Source organism: Saimiri boliviensis, chromosome 4 (assembly GCF_048565385.1).
Source record: "Saimiri boliviensis isolate mSaiBol1 chromosome 4, mSaiBol1.pri, whole genome shotgun sequence".
NCBI classification, from domain to species: Eukaryota; Metazoa; Chordata; class Mammalia; order Primates; family Cebidae; genus Saimiri; species Saimiri boliviensis.
In genome coordinates, this window is record NC_133452.1 from 40,313,173 (window position 1) to 40,338,306 (window position 25,134).

Consider the following 25,134-nt stretch of genomic DNA (forward strand, 5'->3'; position numbering starts at 1 on the left):
CCAGCTGGCCAACTGATCGGTGTAGGACTCGGGGCTGACTATGGTCCTCAGAGTGTTTGCCCTGTGTCCTAGGGAGATAGCCTTCTGGATAGGGTGGTTTTCAGTTGGGAAGTTAGTTTTTTGCTTCGCAAATCATGGAGTTCCCCTCCTACCTACAGTGTTGAGAGTAGGTGAGTCAAAATGAATTGCAATATGATGGAGGTAGGAAGTGTACAATTTTTACCTGGATGTTAATATGGTAAAGTAGATGAGCAATGGGCGTTGGCAAAGGGTGTCCTGTGCTAGAATAGCAGCTATACCAAAGGGTACCCAAGGAATTACAGATAAAAAGAATAAAGCAAAGCAAGAGAAAGACAACACAGTAGAGGGCAGGTGGGAAAAATATGCACTTCAGATATTTTTAACATTCAGGAAAGGGTGTTAGATATAGTAACTTTTTTAGCAATTTGCAGAAAGTGAACCAAAATCATTATCAGGGAAGACTTTGGCATTGAGAAAATTTAATATCTGAGGCAGGTTACAAGTGCCATTGACATCATAAGAGGATCAAAGAGAACAAAAAATCAAGATCTGACTGGAATTCATGAGTGGAACTGAATAGCATACTGCGTTATGCCTGGCAGACAATCATTCAAATTCTGAATAGGGCTGAATCAGTAGTAAAAAGTGACTGTATGTAGTTTACTTCATTTTTGTTTTATAAACACTTTATAGCTTGGTCCTATGGATGTATTATGGCTAGTTTAATTCCTAATAAATCAGTTTTGTTTAAAAAACACAATTGAATAATATCCCTCTGTTATTATTTAGAGTAGAAATGACTGAATATAAATGAAACGTGGGATCATTTGGTCACAGAATGAATCTCAGTCCTTGCTTAGGTAAACCTGGCAAAAATAATAGGGGATGACATGATTGGTGTGTTGAAAAGGGGATTGTCAAAGTATAGCAGACAGAGAGGGGCGCAGTGGCTCACGCCTATAACCCCAGCACTTTGGGAGGCTGAGGCAGGTGGATCACGAGGTCAAGAGATAGAGACCATCCTGGCCAACATGGTGAAACCGTGTCTCTACTAAATATATTTTAAAAAACTAGCTGAGTGTGGTGACATGTGTCTATAGTCCCAGCTACTCAGGAGGCTAAGGCAGGAGAATCACTTGAACCTGGGAGGCGGAGGTTGCAGTGATCCAGGATCATGCCACTGCATTCCAGCTTGGTCACAGAGCTAGACTGTCTCAAAAAAAAAAAAAAAAAAAAAAGTGTAGCAGACAGAGCAGCAGCGCTGAACTCTAATTGACCTGGTAACACTCCATCTGAGAATTCCAAGTCTAACTGAGCATCTAATGCCACTAGAGGTTACAACCGATCTACTGTATGAAGACATATGTGATAAATGTGATTCTTAGAACAAAACAGAGGTGTTATACTTAATATGCTACCAATTAATTCTGTAGAGTAAGTGCTATGACTTCAATATGTCCACCAAAATTTATGTGTTTGAAATTTAATCCTCAGTGCAATAGTGTTGGGAGGTGGGCCTTTTGGGAAGTGTTTCAGTCATGAGGGCTCTCTCCTCATGAATGAATTGATGCCACTATTAAAAAGGCTTACAGGGGTGAGATATCTCTCTCTCTCTCTCTCTCTCTCTCTCTCTCTCTCTCTCTCTCTCTGTCGCTATTCTGCCATATGAGGACAAAATTTTCCTCCTCTCCTGAGGATGCAGCATGCAAAGTGCCATCTTGGAAGCAGAAAAACTGGTCCCTAATCTGCCAGTGTCTTGCTCTTGGACTTCCCAGTCTCCAGAACTGTGAGAATAAATTTCTTTTCTTTACAAATTACCCAGTCTGTGACATTCTGTCACAGCAGCACAGAGTGGACTAGACAGTAACCTCCTGCTCAGTTCTCACACATTCATAAAGAAAATCCTCTTGAATTGTCTGCTGTCTGTTCTCTGGTTTTGGATATACTCTCAGAACCTGAAAATTTTACTTAGCCCAGACTATTGACAGCCAGTACATAACTGGTAATCTCTTCCTTTTGAATACTTTGTGTTTTGATTTTCAATTATAGGTATTTCTTTTAAACAAGTTAAAACAGGAAAATCAAAATACTATGTCTCCAGAAGAAATCTTTAGGACATATCTCTCTTGCAAGAGGAGAGAAATTTCAGAAATTCAAGCATCCTTTTAGGATGTTTGACCCTATCAATTATTGTTTATTCTAATGCAGATCCTTAGTAAGACATCTAAACAAAAATCACTAAGCATTAAGTATCTTTAAGGCATTTCAACAACACAACATTATTTACCAGTTAATCATCATGAACTCAGACATTATTGAATATCCCATTATTATATCTATTGGATTTTCACTGTATTTTTCATCCTGTAAGTAGGTCATTCATTTAAAGGAGTATCAGCCACTCAATTTCAGAATCAACAAACCCAGAGAATGCTACTTTAAAATAAATGTCTTTAATGTTTTGGTCTTGTCAAGTATGTGCTAAGGTCATATCCAGATATCCATATTTACAAATCAGAAAATGTAATGTTCACTTAGTATAAAACTAATTTGAAAAAAAATTGGCTGCTTGCATATTTCTAACATCTTACAAAAAAATAAGGCCTGTGTTGTAATTCCATTTCCAAAAGTGATTGGGAATTTCTTTGAAATGCCTGGACAATGATTACTTTTGCTAGCATTACTGTTGTACCTTTCTTTCTTTTGAGACAGGGTTTCTATTTGTCATCCAGGCTGGAGTGCCATGGTGCAAATATGGCTCACTGCAGCCTCATCCTTTGGAGCAAGTGATCCTTCCACCTCAGCTCTCCAAGTAGCTGGGACTATAGGCATGCCCCACCATACTCACCTAATTTTTCAATTGTTTGTAGAGATGTGGTTTTGTAACATTGCCCAGGCTGGTCTCAAACTCCTAAGTTCATGCAATCTGCCCACCTCGACCTCCCAAAGTGTTGGGATTACAGGTGTGAGCCACCATGCCCAGCCTATACCTTTCTTTTATTTTGTACTTTAACACAGGTTTTATATGCTTACATGTTTGAATTTCACCCTTTTGTGAGTAGGGGAAAAGCACTCACAACTGATGAATATATGGGCATAGTTCTAGAAATCTTTACAGTGAAGAAATAGCAAAAATGTGTAGATTTCTCCACTTGATGACTAAGTCAAAAAATGTGGCTAAATGTGAGATTCACAAAGGAATATTTACTATTATTGCTTCTTCCTAGTCAACACTGCAAAATATAGGAGTGGTACATCACGGTTTTCTTTTCTCTTGCCACGGCTATAGTTGGGTCCTTCATTCTTTCTTTCATCTCCCTCACAAACTGCTTCTGGGTTTATATTAAAAAAGCACAGCTTCGATTATACTGTGTTCCATGCTCAAAGCTTTCAGCTTATCCTTTCCAGTTAGGCTTATCCCAAGTCCAAGTGTTGCTAAATGAAACTGCTTAACATATTATTGAAGGCCTGACAAGACCTGTCCTCTATTGATCTTTCTAGTTAAGTGTTTCCTTTACCAATTACTCTGGGAAAACTGAACCTTTTTTTTTCCCTAAATGGACCTTAAACTTCCTTCTCCCTCTGCCTTGGCTCAAGCCATTCCCCCTTCTCAGAATACTCTTCCTGTCCCCTGACGCCACCCTCAACTCCCCAGCACTATCCCTCCTCAATGCCCAGCTCCAATCCTTCCCTTCAGGAAATCTTCTGGCCCTACTAAAGGTGATGCTTCCTTCTAAAACATGTCACTGCTTGCAGCTCCTGTAATGTGGCACAGTGTTCTGCATTATGTGATAAGATATGTGTACATAGCTTTTTTTTCTTACTATTTTATAAACTTTGTGAGTAAAAGAACTTCTTTATTCATCTTTGTGTACCTTATAGAAAGTAACCCTGAACATAGTAGAGGCTTTTTCCATGTGGCCAAATCTTAGATAAAATTTCAAACCTTGAAGTAACGTCTGGTGTCTTTTAATCTTGTGCTTTACATACATAATGATCACCTGTTGATGATACCGCCTGGCTTTCATATTCTAGCTGAATATATGACTTCTCAGATCCTTTCACTGATGTATTACTGTGATCTTATGTAATATCATCTTCACTAATCTCTTTGTTGTTTTTCAAGTTTTTTTGTCAGTCAGTCGCAAATTCCTTTCCATGTTCACCTTGAACTTACTGCCTTGGCCTTGTTTAGAAGTGTTAGATGTACATAGGGAGAAAAAAGAATATGCTGTTACTGGAGCATCATATTCTTTTTTTTTTATTTTTTTTTATTTTTTTTTTTTATTGAGATGGGGTTTCGCTCTTGTTACCCAGGCTGGAGTGCAATGGCGCGATCTCGGCTCACCGCAACCTCCACCTCCTGGGTTCAGGCAGTTCTCCTGCCTCAGCCTCCTGAGTAGCTGGGATTACAGGCACGCGCCACCATGCCCGGCTAATTTTTTGTATTTTTAGTAGAGACGGGGTTTCACCATGTTGACCAGGATGGTCTCGATCTCTCGACCTCGTGATCCACCCACCTCGGCCTCCCAAAGTGCTGGGATTAACAGGCTTGAGCCACCGGGCCCGGCCATATTCTTACATACTACTAAAATGTATCTACGAAAGGGCTTTTCTGATCATCCTGGCTCCAACGTTGTTCAAAACACGGAATATTTCACACGAAAGACTGAGGTATCTAACAAGGTTTGAGTTCAAGTCTGACCATATGAAAACTGTCTCTTTCTTTCCTTCTTTCTTTCCTTCTTTCCTTCCTTCCTTCCTTTTCTTCCTTCCTTCTCTTTCTTTTCTTTCTTTCTTTTTTCTTCCTTTCCTTTCAAGTTTCATGTTGGCACTTAACAACTTTGTCCTGGTTCATTAGCATGTTGTCTTCTAGAAAGTTCCATTACTATCCTAGTAAACTTCAAATTAGGCAAATAAAGAGCAAAATTTTGAGACAAATCAGTTATTTCCTATCTACTCCAAAATAAAAAAGAAATGTAAAAATTATAACCAAATCCATTTTTATCATTGCTTACACCAGGCAAAAGAACATATATAAAATGTTTCTCTTTGCTCTCATCCCATGTATTGTTCCTTCATTCCTGCCTTAATCCCACGAGTTGGCATTTTTTTTTTTTTTGGTTTATTTTTAGCAAGAGGAAGGCACTCTCATCCATACCTTTTTAGTATACATTAATGTTTTCTTTCTTGCTATTTGTATTACTCTATTCAAACAGTAGTAAAGTATACTAGAATTCCTAATACTAAACTATTCCTGATTCTAAAGACATTTCATGAGAACAGTAAGTGGTGATTATTGTTCTCATGAAATGTCTTTTGAAACTTAGAAACAAAACAAAACTAACCTTTCCCCCATTCCAACCCCTCCTACCTCAAATTGCTTCAAGTTAAAGGAAAAGAATCTGAGATCATTCAACAGGGAATTCTGGGGAAAGGCATTCCCTCTAGGAATAATCCAATTGCACTCAGTTACTGATACTGATGATAAAAAGAACTTACAGAATTGGCCTGCTTTCGAGCTTGGTTTATCAATTCCTTTATCTCAGAGATGTTTTTCTTCAGGTTATCCTCAAGTTCCTTGATGGGTTTGAGTTTATCTATTAGCCGGTCAGCTTCCTGTTGTAGATTTTTCACAGTAGCATCTGCATCTGCAACTGCATAGAACAGAATCAATGTGCACGTATACACATGCACACACGTGCACACACAGAATTAGAATAGCAGTATGCTTAACCAAACAATTTCATCTTATTAACGTGACAAAGCATGACCATAACTGCTAAAGCAAAATGTGTGATGGCTAATGTGAATATTTTAGTCGTGACTCAAGCAGGCCAGAGGAGTAGATGTTAGGACAGAGGGCCATCACTTTTGCTTTGTGATTAAGGTAAAAATTAGCATTGAAGATAGAGCATATGAACTTAATTCAATGCTTAATTTCTAACTTCAGCCAAAAAGTTAACCTTTATAGAATAGAACTTTAGTCTCAGAAGCAAGGAAATGAAAGCATCTTTAAAATGTCACCTAGTCTGTCTGAGCCAGAACTGTATTTAAATTAGGGTTTTTACACAAAATTGGTTTTCTTTCTTTTTCTCACTGTCTTTTTTTTGCACCTCTTAAAGAGAGAAGCTATCAAAATGTCTTTTGAAGAACATTTTGATGTTGAAAAACCCTTAGACTAAAGCCCTATATCCCTTAATTAAATCTTTCATGGTGCAGTTCAATTTCATTTTGAAGAATAGTTGATTACCCTATATTATATATTAGACAGACCCATATTAAACAGCTGTTTTTGTAGGTTAAATAAAAATAAAAGGTTACATATTGGCAATTTCAAAAGTTTCAACCCTAGAATAGTTGAAGGTCATCACTGATCTATAGACTTTTAGTATGTGCTTTCCAAGGGAGGGCATATAACACGTGGTAAACCTCTTATTCTATTGCTGAGGTGCTGGCAGTCTCATCCACACTACGTCATTTATTATCTGATTAAGTGTGTATTGTTCAGCTTTCTGTCATTGTGACTCCAATGAAAAAGTTAAACTGCTTAAAGTTCAAGGCTATATGCCATGTTAGACTCTGAATGATCTACTCTGCAGCTGGCAGACAACCACTGAGAACTAACCACCAGGAATGAATTAAATGTGCTCAAAGGGATGTAAATTATTATTTTTTTAAAAATTAGGTTTCGAAGTAGCTATTTTGAACTCATAATCATAACTCATGACTTATATTGTTAGTGGCATTTAAAAAGAACATAGATCTATTATTAACTTTAATAGATTTGCTATATTAAGAACTGGGTGCAGTATTTTTTCCCCGAGATGCATGTTATCTGGATAGAAGTGTGTGTTACATCATCATACGGATAGCATAAACACAGTTATCTCTTTATTTTGTATACTTTTAATAAACCATTTGTTCATTTTCCCCTTCCTTTAAGTCTCTGTGGTTATTCTGGCATTCTACAAATTATTCTAACACTGAGGCAAAATGATTTAGATTTAGATTAATGAGAAAGAGAAAAAGTAGTTAAAGACTACCTAGACTTAGGCAAATTACAGACCCTTTTATTCTCAAGTTCTCAAAAATTTTTGCCAAATGTTTCAAAATGGAACTTGGAAGTTGGTCTTCTCCCTGCTTTTTCCCGTATCCTCTGGAACAGTTCAAGTTTTGCCGAGTAATCTCTTTCGTGTTAAATTTCCTCCCTTATCTAGTGATACATCTTTTAGAGCTTCACCTGTTTGTTCTTTATTTTTGTTGATGAAACCTCACAATCACTTAATTTTAATTTATAATCCTAAGAAGTCACCTCTTAGATTTATCAGGTCTATTATTTTCCGTCTTCGAATTCATTAATTTTTCAATCTTTTTTATTCTTTAAGTTAACTCTGCTTTTTCTAAGTCGCCAAGTCGATTGTTTAAAATTATTATTTCAGTGATGGTTTAGTAATGTAATTGCTCTAATTTTCCACTGAGGACACCCTTGGTCATAATTTTAAAATATTGATATGTTAAATTTTGTTGTTATTGTTATTATTTTTATAGCTCTGTTTTTCAGTTCTTTTTTGACTTTCAACTTAAAATATGGGATGTTTAAGGGAGAATATTTTTATATCCCAGTAGGTGCTCATTTGTTAAGACCTAATTTTATTACGTGTTTCTCCAAATATAATTCTACAGAAGTTGAAAGTAATTGCTAACTAGGAGAGGAAAATGTGATTTTTTGGGGGTGGGTGGATGGGGGAACAACAGCAATGTAGATCTAATCTATATTAATCCTGTTGCAAATAAGTCATTTGTGTGTCAGGGGCTGAATTTATATTATCAGAAGCAACATAATCTAGTTAATTCTATAGAGAAATTCAGCTTTCCACTTTTATCCGCTATCATACATGTTATTTCACTCATTTTTCCGTTTTTTTTTTTGAAAGCCATTGACTTTATTGATCTAAAAAACTTTACAATGACAGTGACTGTTCTGCCAAAAAAAGGAGCCAAATGGTATCAAACGGACTGAAAGTGAGGGTGGGGGTGAGGGATAGGGCCAGGAATCCATTCAGGAAAGCCAGTAACTGCCACCAGGAAACTGGCAAGGGGAAAAGGAAGAGGGAGGCATGCAAGAGCGAGAATCCAAAAAAGTTGAAATGGCGAGGGGAGGAAACTCCCAAAGACCCTGGAGTACGTCAGAGGCGAGTACAACAATAGCAATCTTTTCCTCTGTAGGGGACAGGAGGGGTCCCTACTCAGCTGCAAACTCTGGATGAGGGCTGGGGATTGAGAGCTTCCCCGAGAGCATCACAAGAAGGCATCGAACCACTCTCAAAGGCATCCAAATAGAAATAAAGTCTTGCTATGTTTCCCAGGCTGATCTCAAGCTCCTGGCCTCCAGCGATCCTCCCACCCTGGCCTCCCAAAGTTCAGGGGTTAGAGTATGAGCCACTTCGTCTAACCAAACTTTTCACAACACTATTAAAAACATTTGATAACACTATTAAAAACATTTTATATTACCTATATCCACATATCACCTTTTTATAAAGGAACATGACTTTTACATATCTACCATTAATACTGCGACAGTGGAAAGAATAGCTCTGCAATGTTTAAACAAAACCAAAACATAGTACATGCAAAGCTGAAGCTTTTTGCAATAGGCAATGAAGCATGAGAGTTACTAAAAGGTACATAAGTAAATATATACATACTGATTTCTGGAGGCAATTTCACATGGAAGCAAAACAAAGAAAATTGAAAATTCATGAGGAAGTATTTTCTATAAATATTATAAAGTAGTAACTACAAAAATGGTACTTTTTATAACAAGTACTAATCGTAAATGCAACCCATTTTAACTCAAACAAGTGTTATCAAATGGAAGTGCACAAAATATATCATTTAGTGGCTACTATTTGTATCTTAAAAATTATTTCTGTGTTCTAGTAAGATAGAACACAGACCCAATTTAATTAATATTTATGGATAACTAACTGTTTCTTGTAATAGAGGATAAGATCAAAATGGAGATATTATGAAAGGCCACTACCAGTTGAGAATCAGTCGCAACTAGAATGGAATTCTTTTGGAAGGTAGAGTGCAGGAGGAGGGAGAGGGTCAAGAAAAATAACTAATGGGTACTAGGCTTAATACATGCGTGATGAAATAATCTGTACAACAAACCCCCATGACACAAGTGTATCTATGTAACAAACCTGCACTTATACCCCTGAACTTAAAATAAAAGTTTTAAAAGATAGCTTAAATTATAAAATAAGCAGAAGAGATAGTAATATTTGCTTAAAATTTTGTTTCATTCATTTTTAGTGGGAATATTGTGATTTGGCATATATGAGAAGATGTTATTCTCATGGAATCTTCGAACTACAAGGGAAGCCATTTCTGGGCTTACATTACAAAAATTTTGATGTTTTTATCTCCCCTTTCTCCCTGGCTCTGATGTTTATGTTATATGTGTTTGTGCTCTTCCTTGCTCATGAAGGAGTCATGTTAATAGTGTCTATTATGTCACAGCATCCATAGGGTTTGATTTGAGGAGAGGATGCTGAAATCAGGCTCCATTCCTCACTCAAACAGCATTTGAATTGTATGCCATGTAATACCAATTGTATGCCATGTAATACCAATTGTATGCCATATAATACCAAGTGCTTTTGCTTTTATACTCCAAATATTTTGATATCCCCAAAAAATGTTGGCATAAAAGGAGGGCTAGTCTCTTGAAAGCGAAAAGCACAAATTACCAAAGCATCTCCTTTGGTGAAACCGTTTACCATGGGTACCAAGATAACCCCTGCTTTTTTTTTTTTGAGACAGCATCTTAATCTGTCACTCAGGCTGGATTGCAGTGGTGTGATCACAGCTCATTGCAGCCTCAACCTTCTGGGTTCAAGGGATCCTCCAGACTCCGAATCCAAGTAGCTGGGAATACAGGTGCAATGTCACTACCATGCCTGGCTATTTTTAAAATCTTTTTGTAAAGATGGGGTCTTGCTATGGTGCTCAGGCTGGTTTTGAATTCCCAGGCTCAATTGATCTCTCACCTCAGCCTCCTAAAGTACAGGGATTACAGGTGTGAGCCACTGTACCTGGCCCAATATAGCTTTGTATCATTTGACAGACAAGGAAAAATGCATTTAAAAATTTTATTTTTTGACTATATTTAATTAATAATAAAAATTATATCTTCTCTCAGGTTTTCTCAGTAAATCCTTAAGTTGATATAATTTGATGCAATATATAAAAGATGTGAATAATCTTTAGAAATCAGATAAACACGTTATTTTCATTTCCTGGAAATGTTAAATAACTGGAATCTAAATGATAAAATATCAAGATTTTCAAATATTAATGCATTTCAAGTTGATATCATTTTCATACCCTGTTCTAACAAGTCTGCTAATGAATGTGCCCCTTAACCTCTGTGTTCCAGGAAACTTCGCCAATTCTGAGGATATAATTACCCAAGTACAACTGTATTTTGAATTACACAAATGGGTTGAAAAGTGTTTGGCATCTGTATACCAAATATCATGCAGACCTTGGGAATTCCTAATCTCTTCTCAACTAGAAAAAAATCAGATGAAAAAAGCAGTGGTGCAGAGCTGGAAGACTTGGATTCCAGCTTTGGAACTTCAGGACACTGGCCTCCTGAACCCAATCTGTGAAACAAGGAAGGCACACTACACCACGGTGAGGGTCCTTTCGAACTCGAGCATTTACGAGTCTGGGATACTTCTACAGTGAAAGGAAATAAATGACATCATCACAGTGACAAAGGAGAACTTACTGTTCTTGGAAGGATCTTTAACCACAGCATTCGTTTTGGCTACGCTGTCTGCCAGTTTATTGTAATTCTTCTTCAGGCCATCGAGGTTCTGGTGGAGCTCTTTAATCTGTGCCAGTACGTCTTTAGCTGTGTCGTTGGCTTGCCTGGCTTTGTCCTTAACAGCTTGCAGTTTAGCAGCTGTGTCTGTCAGCAGATGAGGGTATGAAAAACAAAACAAAGGGTCTGGAGTTAGTGGCTTAATCCATGCTTGTCAAAGTGAGCCTGCGGCTGGCTGACCTCAGGGACGCATTTACAAAGGGAAAAGGCTGAACTTTGTCTTCAGGTGTAGCAAATGAAGCAAACTTTTTAGTTAAATTAAATTTTCTCAGGGACTTTTGCTATGAATACCTGATTAGCTCTTAACGTAGCGAAGTGACTATTCTAAACGTTCATTGTATAAGGCCATATTGCGATTTGCTGCTGAACTTATTAGCGAGACAAACTTATCCATGAGAGCTTCATCAAAACTAGGTTAAGATTCAGTCTGCATTTCCAAAGCAGGGCAGGGGTCGGGGTGGGGGTTGGAGGGAAACGAATGTATATTCATGTTAGGATGGAAAATATTTTCAGATATATTAGGCTGTGCATTTGTATATTTATGTTTGTTTTCACCATTGGAAATTTTCTATGAACTTACGACTGAAGAAGTGACATGAAAATCTGAAAAGTTACTCAAGTTTTTTAATGTCAAAAAAGTAAACACCTTTTAGATTTTAATATTAACTGTGTTGTATAAATATGTGCATTCGTCTCCTGATCCTAATTTGTATATTGTATATATAGATGAGTACTAGTGTGTGTAGGTTGGCGGTTAAGATCACAGGCTCTGAAATCAAACTGTGGGGTTTAAGTGTCCTATGTGCCACATTAACAGTATCCTTCAGTATCCTGAGTCTGTTTCTTACCTATAAAGTGGGGATCATAACACTATCTTAACTGATGTTAAGTGTTTGTGCTAACTTATGTTAAGATAGTGTTATGGCAATAACACTCTTTATACGTATGTTACCTATATTCAATATACTTATGTGAAGTGTATGTAATCCTCATACTACTTGAAGCCAAAAAAATTTGCTCCAATTGGTATGAGGATTACATACACTTCACATAAGTATATTGAGTACTCAATAAGTGTTTATAATCTTTGTTGTTGTTATATAATGCTTAAAAAATATAATATTAGTAAAAGTAGTATCCTTAAAATAATGTATGCTTTCAGGAACTAATATCATGCAATAATTTCCAGCAGTTCTAATAGGTAGAAAGATATTATAGACATGGTTTGACCACCAATGTTTTTGAAAGTTGGGATAGCTAAAGAAATTGAACTGTATCAAGAGAGAATGCAGTGGACTCTCACCTATTACTGCAGGTACTATAATAAACTGTGGCTTTGTGGTGGTACATCAGCATTTTAGAGAATAGTGTCTATGTGATTTATTCTATCTCACTAATACATGATTTATTGCGCTGAAACACAGAAGACAATGCAGTTGGTCCTCCATGTCAGTGGGTTCTGTATCTGTAAATTCAACCAAACTTGGATAGTCGGATAGTTGGATATTTAAGGGAAAAAAAGAATGATTGTGTCTGTGCTGAACATGAACAAACTTTCTTATCGATAATAGTATATCGATAATATACTATAAAAATTTATATAGCATTTACATTATATTAGATATTACAAATAATCTGGGGATTATTTAAAGTATATGGGAGGCTATGCATAGGTTATATGCAAATACTATGCTGTTTTATTAAAAGGGACTTGAATATCCAAGAATTTTGATATCCCTGAGGGCTCCTGGAATCAATCCCCTGCCAATACTGAAGGATGAGTTTTATAATAATCAGAAGACTATATCTTCCTTTTTGTAACATAATCCTAAGGATACTAAAGGCAATCAAAGATTAAAAAATACCATAATGCAAAGTATGGTTTAGTTTCCCATTCTCACAAAGAAGAATTCATAATTAAGAAAACCAGCATCTAATTTCCAGATAATAGTACAGTAATAATCTTAGAAAAAAATAATAAAAGTTAACAACAATATTTAAAACTTCAGGCCAACTGACACAGTTGGTGGTGTCCTGAATGCTTACCATTTGGAATAGCTGATAACTTTCCCAAAGTGTCGTTCAAAGCTCTCAAGAGATCCCCATTTCTAGCATCAGCATTTTCTATCCTTGTTTTTAAGCCATTTAGATGGTCTTCATTTTCTGTGAACAGAAAACAGAAAGAGTATTAAATAAGTTTTATCATCTTTGAGCTTATACCTGGATGTGCAATTTCAGGTTATTTTAATATAAAATCAATAAAAAGCAAGAAAATGTATTTAATGTATTGGCATCTATATATAAATATATTTCCAATCATAATAAAATATGTGTTTTTATTATCATTGAATTATTGGATACTTCTACATGTTGAACAATGACATTTTCTTTTTGGTATCTGATCTTTATTTTCCTTTAAAGGAGAAACTGCCAAAGAATTAATCTTTTATTCCATTTGTAATTATGTCCTCTAGTTATCACTCCTATTGATTCCACTTATTTAAAAACTTTTATTACCAAAAGGAATCATTGAGTTAGATTTTCAAAATCTCAGATGTGATTGTTTAGCAGAATCCTCCAACTTTAGTAAATAATATTTATTTGGATAAAAATATAAGTTAAAGAAATTGAAAAACAACTCTTAGCACATATCTGACAATAATCATTTTTCTCATAAAGAAAACAATATTTTTACAAATTGGGTCCAACAAACTTTACATAGATTTTTTTGTCTTGTTACTTTAGCAATGTTATCTTTAATATCCAAAAATACCATTTGCTAGAGGTAATTTAATATTACATATACAAGTTTTCCAGCTTCTTTCCACCAGCTTTTTAATGTTCTCTAAACTTTAGGTTAATTTATATTGTAATAGTAACTAAGCAGTTTAAATTCAAGTATAACAATATAAAGTGTAAAATTTGAAATCATTGAGGGGAGAGAAAATAAAGATCCAAGCTGTTGATATAAGTTTAGAAATCTTGCTCAGGTATGCATTAAACTGCAAATGTATCATAAGACTGAAATGGAGTTCATGTATTAGTGAAAACTGAAATTGAAAAAAAAAATGTGAAAACTTCTACACTTCCCACAATGCTATTTACCTCTCTTGAATGCACACAACAGATCATTTCTTAGACAGATTTTTAATAGTTTTTTATGCCATAAAACTTTTTTTTGGGGGGGATGCATACTAGTTGTTAAATTAGCTCCACAGAAATGCAGTATGTAAATACAAGTCAGAGTCCCCAAGTACGGAGGAGCACTGAGAAAGGACCAAGAAAGAGAAGGTGTTCCAGTCCCTCCTGGATAGGTTGGACCAATATTTAGTAAGAGTAATGCCTGACAAGCATTGAGTGTGTATGTTACAAGGATTTAGTGTTCATCAGTTTCAGTGTGTCGTTTTACTTAATCCTTAGAATAACACTGATGTATGATGTATATAATGATGTAATACTATTACAATCTCCAATTCATAGATGAGGAAATTGAGACTTAGAGAATTTAAGTAAATGGTTAGTAAATGGCAGTGGTAGTATTCAAATCTGCATAGTTTCATTCCATAAGTAGTGCTAACTACTGCCTTCTACCGGGGATTGATAGTCAAAACCAGGGATTAGTAGAGCATGGTGGGTGGTAGTGCTCCTCCTACTCTCACCCTCAACCTTTTCTTCCTGTCTTCCTCGTTTCCTTTGTCTTCCTCTCATTTTCTCGCTTGTTGTCTTAAAAAAAATTGGTCACAGTTACAGAAATCAGAGAAGCTTCACCTAAGCAACATACATAACCAAATTGTAATTATTCAGAGTGGATTAGCATTGTCTACGTGCAAAACTGGGAGGCAAATATGTGAGGTGTTCCATATTTTTAAGAATAATGAGTAAAATATGAGGATGGGCAGTTCACAATAAAATAGACATAAATAATCAATTATGAAATTCCTAAAAAGCACTCAATATTATCATAAATAACTGTAAAACTAAGCGACAGTGAGATGTCATTTGTCATCATTCAGATTGTGGAAAGTTAAATGTATGATAATGCCAAGTGTTCACAAGAGTGTGAGTGGAAGTGCAAATTGATCCCATTGTTTAAAGAGCAATTTAATAAGTTTATTAGAATTTTAAGTAGACATATATTTGGTTTGGCAGTTCTACCAACAGAAACTTACCCTACAATATACTTGTAAAAGATTTAACTTTGGGGATACTCATAGCTCTCTCTAGAAAAAAGCGGGGTGGGGATAAAAATACCCTAATAAGATTAAAGTACTGTTTGTATCAACACAGCATATTCATACAATGGTACATATGCAACCTATAAAAAGAAGTAGATGAGTGGATGTGGACATGAAACAAAACTTAAGACCTTTCCATGAAAATAAGCAAGATGCACCATATATACACTGACACATATGCAAACATTTGGCATGATACGGTCTGGTGGGAGCTGGGTAGAGAGCATTCCAAAAACCTTTACTGTACTTAGAGGGAGTAGAAAAGAGGAATGAATGAAGCAGTTAATAGTGCCATGAGGGACAATGTACTAAAACGTCTTATTTTATACCTGATTGTGCTGGGTAAATTACTTTCATGTGTACATATTTCTATATTTTTATTTTTCAAAAAACATAAACCATCTAACTGGGGAAGAATGTTATTTGTTCTCTTGATGTTATTTGCCGACACCAAGACTGTGGTTTTCATTACTTTCCTAGTACCCAGAGAAGGCAGATGGGAGAGAATATGCCTCATAGAATAGAGCTGGAGCAGTCTTGATTTGTGTGTATGTTCACCCCTTTCAGAGGTAGTGCATGTGGCTCATTAGGGGAGCTGTGCCAGCCATGGGCAGCTGGAGAACTATCCTTGTATTTATTGGCCAGCATCTGCAAACTATAGCCAAGAAAAAGCTGGATGGATGGAGGATTCTGAACTATCAGTGTCTGGATGTGCATAAGAGTACTGAACATATTAATTAATGATCCACTCCATTTCATATAGAGTTTTATAGGCAGACACCTCAAATCTCTGTTATACTACAGATTATGGTAATATAAGCATATAACATTGTTTAAAGTGTCTGTTGTTAAATTTCAAGCCAAAGAGCTGACATCACTGGAAAACAAGGCATAAAATATTCCAGCAAAGCATGGCTCTAAAACTTCAATATGTCTACTTCAGTAACTAATATATTATTATTTTATATTCTAATCCAGCAAAACATACTTTCCAAGTAATTGAATTTCTCCTCTGTCAATCACAATTCATCTTTCTTATAATACTTCTGTTATTTTTACTGTTTATACTAAAATAAAATCTTTGGATAGATTACTAAAAGCATACTCTCTGAAATAAAGCCAGTCTGATTATGGCTGTGATATCCATACAAATTCTTTGAGAATAAAGGGCTGCTCTTTTGATATTAGCTTGACAGTCTTCAACACTTAAGAAAATGGAACTGTAGAAATTTCCTTTTTTAGCTTCTTGATTGAATTTAATTTTTAAAATAATGAAGCATTCAAATGTTCTGGCAAGCAAGATATTCATGTATGATGAAAAAAATCATTAATCTGAAGGGCATCCCTGGGTTTATACCATTTTCTGCATTCTGATAGCAAAATACTGGCTGAATAATTGGGCCAATTGTTCGGAAGAAAGTGTGACCTGAAGAATATTTTTGCTGCTGCCTCTCAAGTTCCAAAGCAATGATTATGATGCTCTATATATTTTTTTCTAGCAAGTTACAAAAATACAGAATTATATTCTGACCCTGTTCTGATTTTTTGTTTAATGTTTCAGCTGCTTGACTCTGATCCTTATTAATTTGCCCTTTCTTACGCTGATCATTTTTTTCAAAGTAGTTTCTGGAATTTCTTGAACCAAGTCTAAACATTTTGTAGCTTTGGTCATAGATGAGTAGAAGATATTCAGAGAAGAATTGTAAATTTCAAGATGGAACTTACAAAATGCTAGAGAGAAAAACCTAGGAAAATAAGCACTCCAAGGCTGATTTTAACCAAAAGATGGAAGAGACTTAAGTGTATCTATAATTAAAATGTAAGAAAGAACTCTTGTGGCTCAGTTCGGATTGCAACAAGGGTGAAGAAACAGAATTATTGATAGTTAAAAGGAAACCCAACTGATTTTTTTTTACTTGTGATTTCTGGAGAATAAGATCTAACTTATAATCCATAGTTAGTTTTTTAGATTCCCTCTCCTTATTCCTTCAGCTCTCATACGCAATAACAGAAGCCTAGTCATTCTATTTTTTCTCTAACGATCGCATTCACCAAAGCTCAAAGGCTACACACACATACGTCTCTAATTCTAGCTCTCCCTGTCTCAGATTCTCTTCATACGGTAGAAGACAAATGTCCAAGAATTAGTTTGGCAAAGGCAAGGCTCATAAAGTGAGGGAATGGAAGAAGTAGAGTAGCAAGGGTCGACTGGGAACATACACACAGCGTAAATTTCCTTTGTCACATGCCCATTGAAATGGCACAGGATAGATACATCCAGAATAAAAATTGCAAGGCAGAGTTGCCCGTCACTTGCACTAATAACGAGCAGTTACTCATGTTTATCGTGTCTCTGGCATAGTGCTAAATATAAATTAGGGCTTAGTTATATTAGAACTAACTATGTGTGGTCTCAAAATAGAGCTGCTACACATTATTTCTCTGATCATTGGAAATACTTTCCTTTATACAATTCTAGTAATTAAAAAGTAGTCTGGTACAATGAAATCGTTATAAGACACAGGGTTGGAAGATGTGGGTTCAAATGTCATTTCTATCTCTTTTTAGATGTGTCAAATAAAGATAACATCTTCCTTCATGTGACTGATACGGGAAATAAACTGGGAGATATATGAGAAAGTGCTGGATTTACTATAGGAGTTAGTAAAAGGTAATACATTGACATTAGTTTGAAAATTTTCCTGGTGTGTTTTACCAGTTTTTATTATACTAACATTATTTATGACTTTATTTCTTCTTCATTTAAACTACTTGGTCCAGATTCTAAGTTTATTTCCTTTTTATATTTCCTAAGCATATGTATACATACACATATATTCCTTAATTTACAACTAAATATCAGGATGATTTTAATACATTTTAGTAGAAATGTTTAATTTGACTATTCAAATTCCATCCAGTTGAGTTTCCCAAATACAATTTTTATTTTTTATTAATATGAACAGTGCACAAATAAGTACCCTGAAAGAATTTCCCATTTACAAGGGTGAAATTCAGGAAAACATGATTACGTTTGAAAGGACCTACTTAAATGAAGTCTACTGCCAAATTGCCACGAAGATAACATTTGCAATGAACTTTTTCACTTCCATGGCATTTGATTTATGAACTATTACTTGTATAGACTCATTATGACTTTCGATTTGTTTGTTTTCCAAAATATGAAAGCATATGCCTATTTTGGATTTCCTTGTAGAAAAAATGTAGTTGATATAATTTCTTTTTCTACAAGTGTGCTTCATCTTTGTTCTGGGGGCTTCTGATTTAGACTGTAGGTTAATCTCTACAGTGCTTCTATCTGTAGTTGTAAAGAAGAAAATTTGAGATAAACCTAAGACCTGTATGAGGTCATGTGGTAACCTTGATTTTGACCTTCCTAGTAATGAGTGATTTTCACTACTCTTGAATATGCACCCAATTCACTCATTTATTGAGCATTTTTTAAGGCCATGAATGTTAATGCACCACTTTCTGGACTATGGAAGAAGTTCAGGGTTTTTGTCCAGCAGTGGTTGAAAGCAACAGCTTTGGAGCCAGATGACCTTGAGTTACACTGTTGACTCCACTGTGTAACTTCCGTGGGACCTGGAGTAGTTCACCTAACCTTCTGAAACTCATCTTTCTCATCTCCAAGTATAAATAATGACACCTGCCATACAGGAAAGTTGTGAGGAAAAAATATGGTATTACATATAAATTATTTACAGTTCTTAGCTTGCTTTTTGGGGTAATATTTAGGGGATTCTCTCCATGTAAATATCTCCATGTCTCCTCAGTTGCCTGTGACTGTAAATAATTGATGCATTAGAGACAATGGATCTTTCTGACTCTGATAGTGTTTTCTTACTATATTTTTTAATATTAAGTAATTTCTGCAAAAATAATGAACAAAGTTTCAAAACTAAATAGGACTAACAGACCAGTAAAAGTGGTAGATTGCTGTCTCACTCCTTTTAAAGCCTCCCATACCCTAAAGGCATTCACTGTGAACCCTGGTAGCTGTTCCTGGTGGAATGTATCTTCTTTATAGAACTAAACAGCACTTTGGGAGTCCGAGGCGGGCGGATCACGAGGTCAAGAGATCGAGACCATCCTGGCCAACATGATGAAACCCCTTCTCTACTAAAAATGCAAATTTAGCTGTGCATGGTGGCGCACGCCTGTAGTCCCAGCTACTCAGGAGGCTGAGGCAGGAGAATCGCTTGAACCCAGGAGGCAGAGGTTGCAGTGAGCCCAGATTGTGCTACTGCACTCTAGCCTGGCGCCTGTCGATGGAGCAAGACTCTGTCTCAAAAAAAAAAAAAGAATAATAATAAAATAAAATAAAATAAAATATGTTTCTAATGTTATTTATTGATGCTTTAAATGTATAAATTATCTCTTGATGTCATTATAATTGGTAAGGATTTAGTTTTCTTATAAGCCTACGCATTTAAACCCTTGTTTCAATATAGTTGACTCTTTTTTTTTTTTTTGAGACGGAGTTTCGCTCTTGCTGCCCAGGCTGGAGTGCAATAATGGCGCGATCTTGGCTCACCGCAACCTCCGCCTCCTAGGTTCAGGCAATTCTCCTGCCTCAGCCTCCTGAGTAGCTGGGATTACAGGCACACGCCACCAAGCCCAGCTAATTTTTAGTATTTTTAGTAGAGACGGGGTTTCACCATGTTGACCAGGATGGTCTCGATTTCTTGACCTCGTGATCCACCCGCCTCGGCCTCCCAAAGTGCTGGGATTACAGGCTTGAGCCACCGCCCCGGCTCAATATAGTTGACTCTTTAGTTAAATAACTGTAAACATTTTACATGGTCCCAGTTCACTGTTTATATCATTATTATGTAAATATTGCCCATTGTTAAAACAAGCAATGTACTATAATTAAATTTCCTTTGGTATATCTTTTTTAATTTTTCTTCTGACAATGTTTTAAAACACAGTGAATTTTAAATTGGATTTAAAATTCCAATTTGAAATGCAGGCTGGGAAAGCCAATACAAAATTCCCCCCAAAATTCAGATCTTCCTCTAAAGTGTTAACAGAATCTGCATAGGTTAATCTTATCTTTAGTTAATTAATCCATTTTGTCTACTTAATCTTAGCAAACTTCTTAGCTTATTTATTTATTACATTTTTTTTTTTTTTTTTTTTTTTTTTTTTTTTTTTTTTACAAAAAAATATAGAGACAAGGTCTCACTATGTTGCCTAGAATGGTCTCAAACTTCTGAGCTCAAGCGGTCCTCCCTCCTTGCCCTCCCCAAATGCTAAGATTACATGCTTAAGCCACCAAGCCTGGCCTTTATATTTTTATTTTTCTAGTTTAAAAAAATTTATTAAAACAATGTATAGATGAGACCTCTGCTTTTTGGTTTTTTTAAAGGAAAGACTTATCTTAAATACAAAGTGTTGATTTTTGTGTCTTGTGAAACCTTGATACCCCAAAATTAGCTAAGAGAATTGGACATACATACATGTCAATATTGTATATTTTTAGGTTATTTGCAAAGCATTTACTGATGAATGTAGAAAGTAATTTTTAGGTTGATGGAGAGAGATAGAAGAATTAGAAAATATGACATGTCATTGGAGAGTTTCTTAGTTAGTGAAAATCAGCAGAAATCAAGTTATAGGAATTTTAAGAGCAATTACAACATCATATATCAACAAGAACAGCATAATTCAACATCAAATTGTCAGTATATGTATTTATTTTTATAAATAAACTTTTAAAATAATGTATGTTCCTTAAAAGTGTGATTTGAGGTGGTTAATCAAAAGCATCTCATTTTAAACTGGTTCTTACAGAGGCATTGTATAATATTAATTAATATAATAAAGAAGATTGATAAAGGCAAGAGCCATGGGCCTTTCAGATGGGAGAAACCATATGCAGTGAGTAGGGGGTGGCAGAAGATGAGTATAGAGAGGGGGGTGGGTATGCATGGCAGAGGAGTCCAAACGCAGCTTGCTGAGTGGAAGGAGATTCATGGAGGACCTTTGGCGTAAGGATCAATAAAGTGTCCAGATTTCATATAGCAATACACCGTAGGTCACACAGTGCCCTGGTGCCTATTTGAAAACTATCACTTCCTCAAGACTCTTTACTAGTATCTGCTGGAAAATTTTGATAGTACATTTACAGTGACATCACATGTAAATGATGTCTACTAGAGTTGCGCTATGGACAACCTGTGTAGCCACAAGCGGCAGCCTTGGAATGAGAGTCAGTTAATATTTGATGAAGGGATAAATGTAATATTTGGAGAAAGACAGTTTTGGTAATTGTGCATAGGGGTAAGAGAAGAATACCTCAGAGTTTGCTGTCATATAAACTTATAAGGTAATGGATTAGTTCTGTGGCAGTAGCAGCGACTGGGGAAACACAAAGAAACAGATCTGAAAAATCTTTCAGACCTTTCTTTCTTCTGGAAAGAAAGATCTGGCAGGATTTGGAAATGGAGTGGATGCGGCAGGTGTTACATAGAGAGGTGCCAAAAATAACAAACAGAGTAAAGTATTCTGCAAAACAAACAATAACAATAGAAATAGAGATGAACGAAATAATGTATTTGCCTCTTTGTCCATTCTGGATGACTATGTTATAAATTTGTATAAAATTTTTATGACTTTCACTACAAAAGTAAAATGAAAAATTATGGAATAGCAGTTTATTCAAATTGTTAGTGTTCTTTCACTTAAATAATTTTGTTTTACATATGAGGTGTGGCCAACTTTACTAAATTATACAATATACGATGATTTAATACATTTTGTTAATTGTATTATATTGTATTTCTACCTTTGGCTAGTTTAAGGACATGAGAGGTACAATTTTACTTAAATTGTTTTACTCTACTTTTTCTTCCACTTGTATCATCCTTTATCTTTTTTTTTTTTTTTCTTTTTGAGACAGGGTCTGATTCTGTTGCCCAGGCTGGCATGCAGTGGCATGGTCACAGCTCACTACAGCCTTGACCTCCTGGGCTTGGCTCAGGTGATCCTCCCATGTCAGCCTCTGGAGTAGCTGGAATTACAGGCTCACATTACCATGCCTGGCTACTTTTTTGTATTTTTGGTAGAGATAGTGTTTCACTATGTTGCCCAGGCTGGTCTGAACTCCTGGTCTTGAAGCATCTGCCTGCCACAGCCTCCCAAAGTGCTGGGATTACAAGCATAAGCCACTATGCCCAGATGTTGGCTTCTTGAGATTTCTAAAGACCCTGTCTCCTAAGCCAATCCAAATACCCAGTGCAGGATCTTGAGACCCAGGTAAGAAAGAAGAGCACCTGAGTGAGGAAGAACAGAAGGTGAAATCTACAACTGTATTTCTCTCCTAGGTCTCCAGACAATTGATTTGATAAGGTTGCTACATACGATCTTTGTACTTTTTAGAGAAATCCCTCCAATTCTCTGTATTATGTAGGCAGTCATTGAGTTTAGTGACAATGATTAGGAATAGTATTTTTTTTCTGAACCTTTATACTTCTAGCCTTCTTTCACTACTGTTACTCCTGTGCTTCCCTTTCCCCAGTAGCTGTCACAAGTTTGGGATGTGTTTTATATCCGATTACTTACTCTGCACAGACAGACATATACACTAGAGTGAGCATGTATGGGAACCTCAGAGATGACTGTTTTACAGGGAGTCAGGTCATGGAGAAACCTTCTTCTGATCTGAAAGTAAATTAGATCTTGTTCACAATGAGCACCATGCTTGCGTATGCTCCTCCTCCCACTAGGGGGTCATAGTAGGAGCTTCAGGAAAGGAGGGAAGGTGTACTTGTCTGGTAGCAGGTTCTGCAAAGATTTAGGATATTGGGATAAAAGGGAGTCCCCTCTGCAGCCAGTGGACTGAAAAACGAAAACCACCAGACATGACATCAACGCCCACATTTGGCTCCTCTAGGACATGCTGACTAGGCTTGCAGGCTTGTTTACTTTTGACCAGCAAGAAAATTGAATTTTAATACCTTTAAATAAGACGAATACTCTTTGGTTTAACACAGGACCCCATCATACCTTTATGTTATCTGTCAGGTTCTTGAAGGTATTTCTGTTTATCTCTGGTCTTGACTAACTTACTTCCAAAAAAACCCCACAGAATCCCAGACTCTGATTCTAAACATACAACAAAGCACAGATCAGTTTTTAGCCATAACCCCTATTTGTATCACACAGGCTTTTTGTCTCTCTTGCTGAGATGTTATACAGGAATGTTCTCAATGTTTGTTTCTTGTCCTCTACTCATGGTGGGGTTGGATATGATAAGCTACGTCTCACTCTTAGGGATAATCTTTCTAATAGATCCTGCTCCTCCCTATTTGTCACTATTCTGCCACTTTTCATTTTTTCTACTAATCCAAGTGTACTCTGGTTTTATTTTTTGATTTCCACCATTCACACTCTAAAGGAGAAACCAAAATTCTGTATGAGGGATCAGCAAATTCACCTAGAAAAGACTGGTTTGTTCTCCAGACCACAGAGGGCCGGGGGACCCAGGCTTAATGTCATCCTTATAGTCTAAAATTGTTGTCAGTAGAGCCAATTTTGCTTGTCTTTTACATGCCTGCTATGGAAAGGCTGATTCAGGCAAATGGTGGTATACAAATTCAAAAGGAGTATATCTTTCATAATAAAAGGACCCCTTAGTCAAAATTGAGCTCCTGTATCATACTTTGGTTTAGCAGCACTGCAGTATTCCAGTTTATTCTCTTTTTAAAAAACATAAAATAATAACACGGAATCTCAACAGATTAGCAATTGCAAGTGTATTACATCCATGATCTCAGGATCTTCATGACCCATTTGTCTGAACAGAATAATTGAGTGTTTGGAGGTCCACAGTACAGAAGGAAGGTTTCAATTGGTTTGATAAAACTTAATGATTGGAATAATGTTTCATACTGTTCCCCGTGTGGGACAGCACCATATGTCAAGCAAGGCACTGATTCATTATTCTTGCACTTAGGAATAGATTTTTTTTTTTTAGTCAACTTTATGAAGAGTCTAATGTTATACATGGATTTTCAACTGTGCAGGTGATCCATGCTTTTCAGTCCCCACATTGTTCAAAGGTTAACTGTATTTATGTATCACAGCCTATAGTGCTATGAGACAAACCACTTCCTTTAAACGAGCAGTCACAAAGCTCCAGAGAATAGATCTTTGTACTTCCTGTGTTATCTATTTTATCGACATTGTTCCTTTTTTTTTTTTTTTTTTTTTTTTTTTACAGACAGAGTCTAGCTCTGTTGCCCTGGCTGGAATGCAGTGGTACAATCTTGGCCCACTGCAACCTCTATCTCCTGGGTTCAAACAATTCTCCTACCTCAGCCTCCCTAGTAGCTGGAATTACAGGCACCCATCACCGTACCCAGTTAATTTTTGGATTTTTACTAGAGATGGGGTTTCACCACATTGGCCAGGCTGGTCTTGAACTCCTGACCTCAGGTGATCCGCTTGCCTCGGCCTCTCAAAGTGCTGGGATTACAGGCATGAGCCACCATGCCAGGCAGACATGTTACCTATTTTTTTCCTAAGTAATTTTATTTATCTTGGGCAAAGACAAAAATTGGATATAAATTAAGAAGGAAATACAATGGAAAAGTCAGTATAAGATAAGACGTACAATTAAAAAATCTTAGTATTCTAACTTTTAATAAACCAAGCTCTACTTTTTCCTTGTCTTGTACACATTCCATGAGAACCTGAAGTTAGTATTTTACTGAAATTCTTTTAAATTTTTATTATTAATTAATTATTATTTGAGACAGGCTCTCACTCTGTCACCCAAGCTAGCGTGTAATAGAGCAATCTTGGCTCACTGGAACCTCTGCCTTGTGGGCTCTAGTGATCCTCTCATTTCAGCTTCCTGAGTAGCTGAGTAGCTGGGACTGCAGGTGTGCTCCACCACGCCTGGCTAATTTTTTTTTTGTATAGATGGGGTTTCACCATGTG

General features: G+C 36.2%; 1 protein-coding gene across 7 annotated transcripts in view; it reads right to left on the reverse strand.

The window, feature by feature from the left end:
* Positions 1–25,134, reverse strand: part of LAMA2 (laminin subunit alpha 2) — a 625,652-nt gene that overhangs the window by 64,594 nt on the left and 535,924 nt on the right. For all 7 annotated transcript variants that reach the window (XM_074397494.1, XM_074397493.1, XM_074397490.1 and 4 more), the window contains 3 exons: positions 12,974–13,090; positions 10,832–11,014; positions 5,524–5,678 (listed from right to left, as the gene is read on the reverse strand). In XM_074397494.1, the coding sequence (XP_074253595.1) occupies positions 5,524–5,678; positions 10,832–11,014; positions 12,974–13,090 (455 nt within the window). The remainder of the gene's footprint in view (positions 1–5,523; positions 5,679–10,831; positions 11,015–12,973; positions 13,091–25,134) is intronic.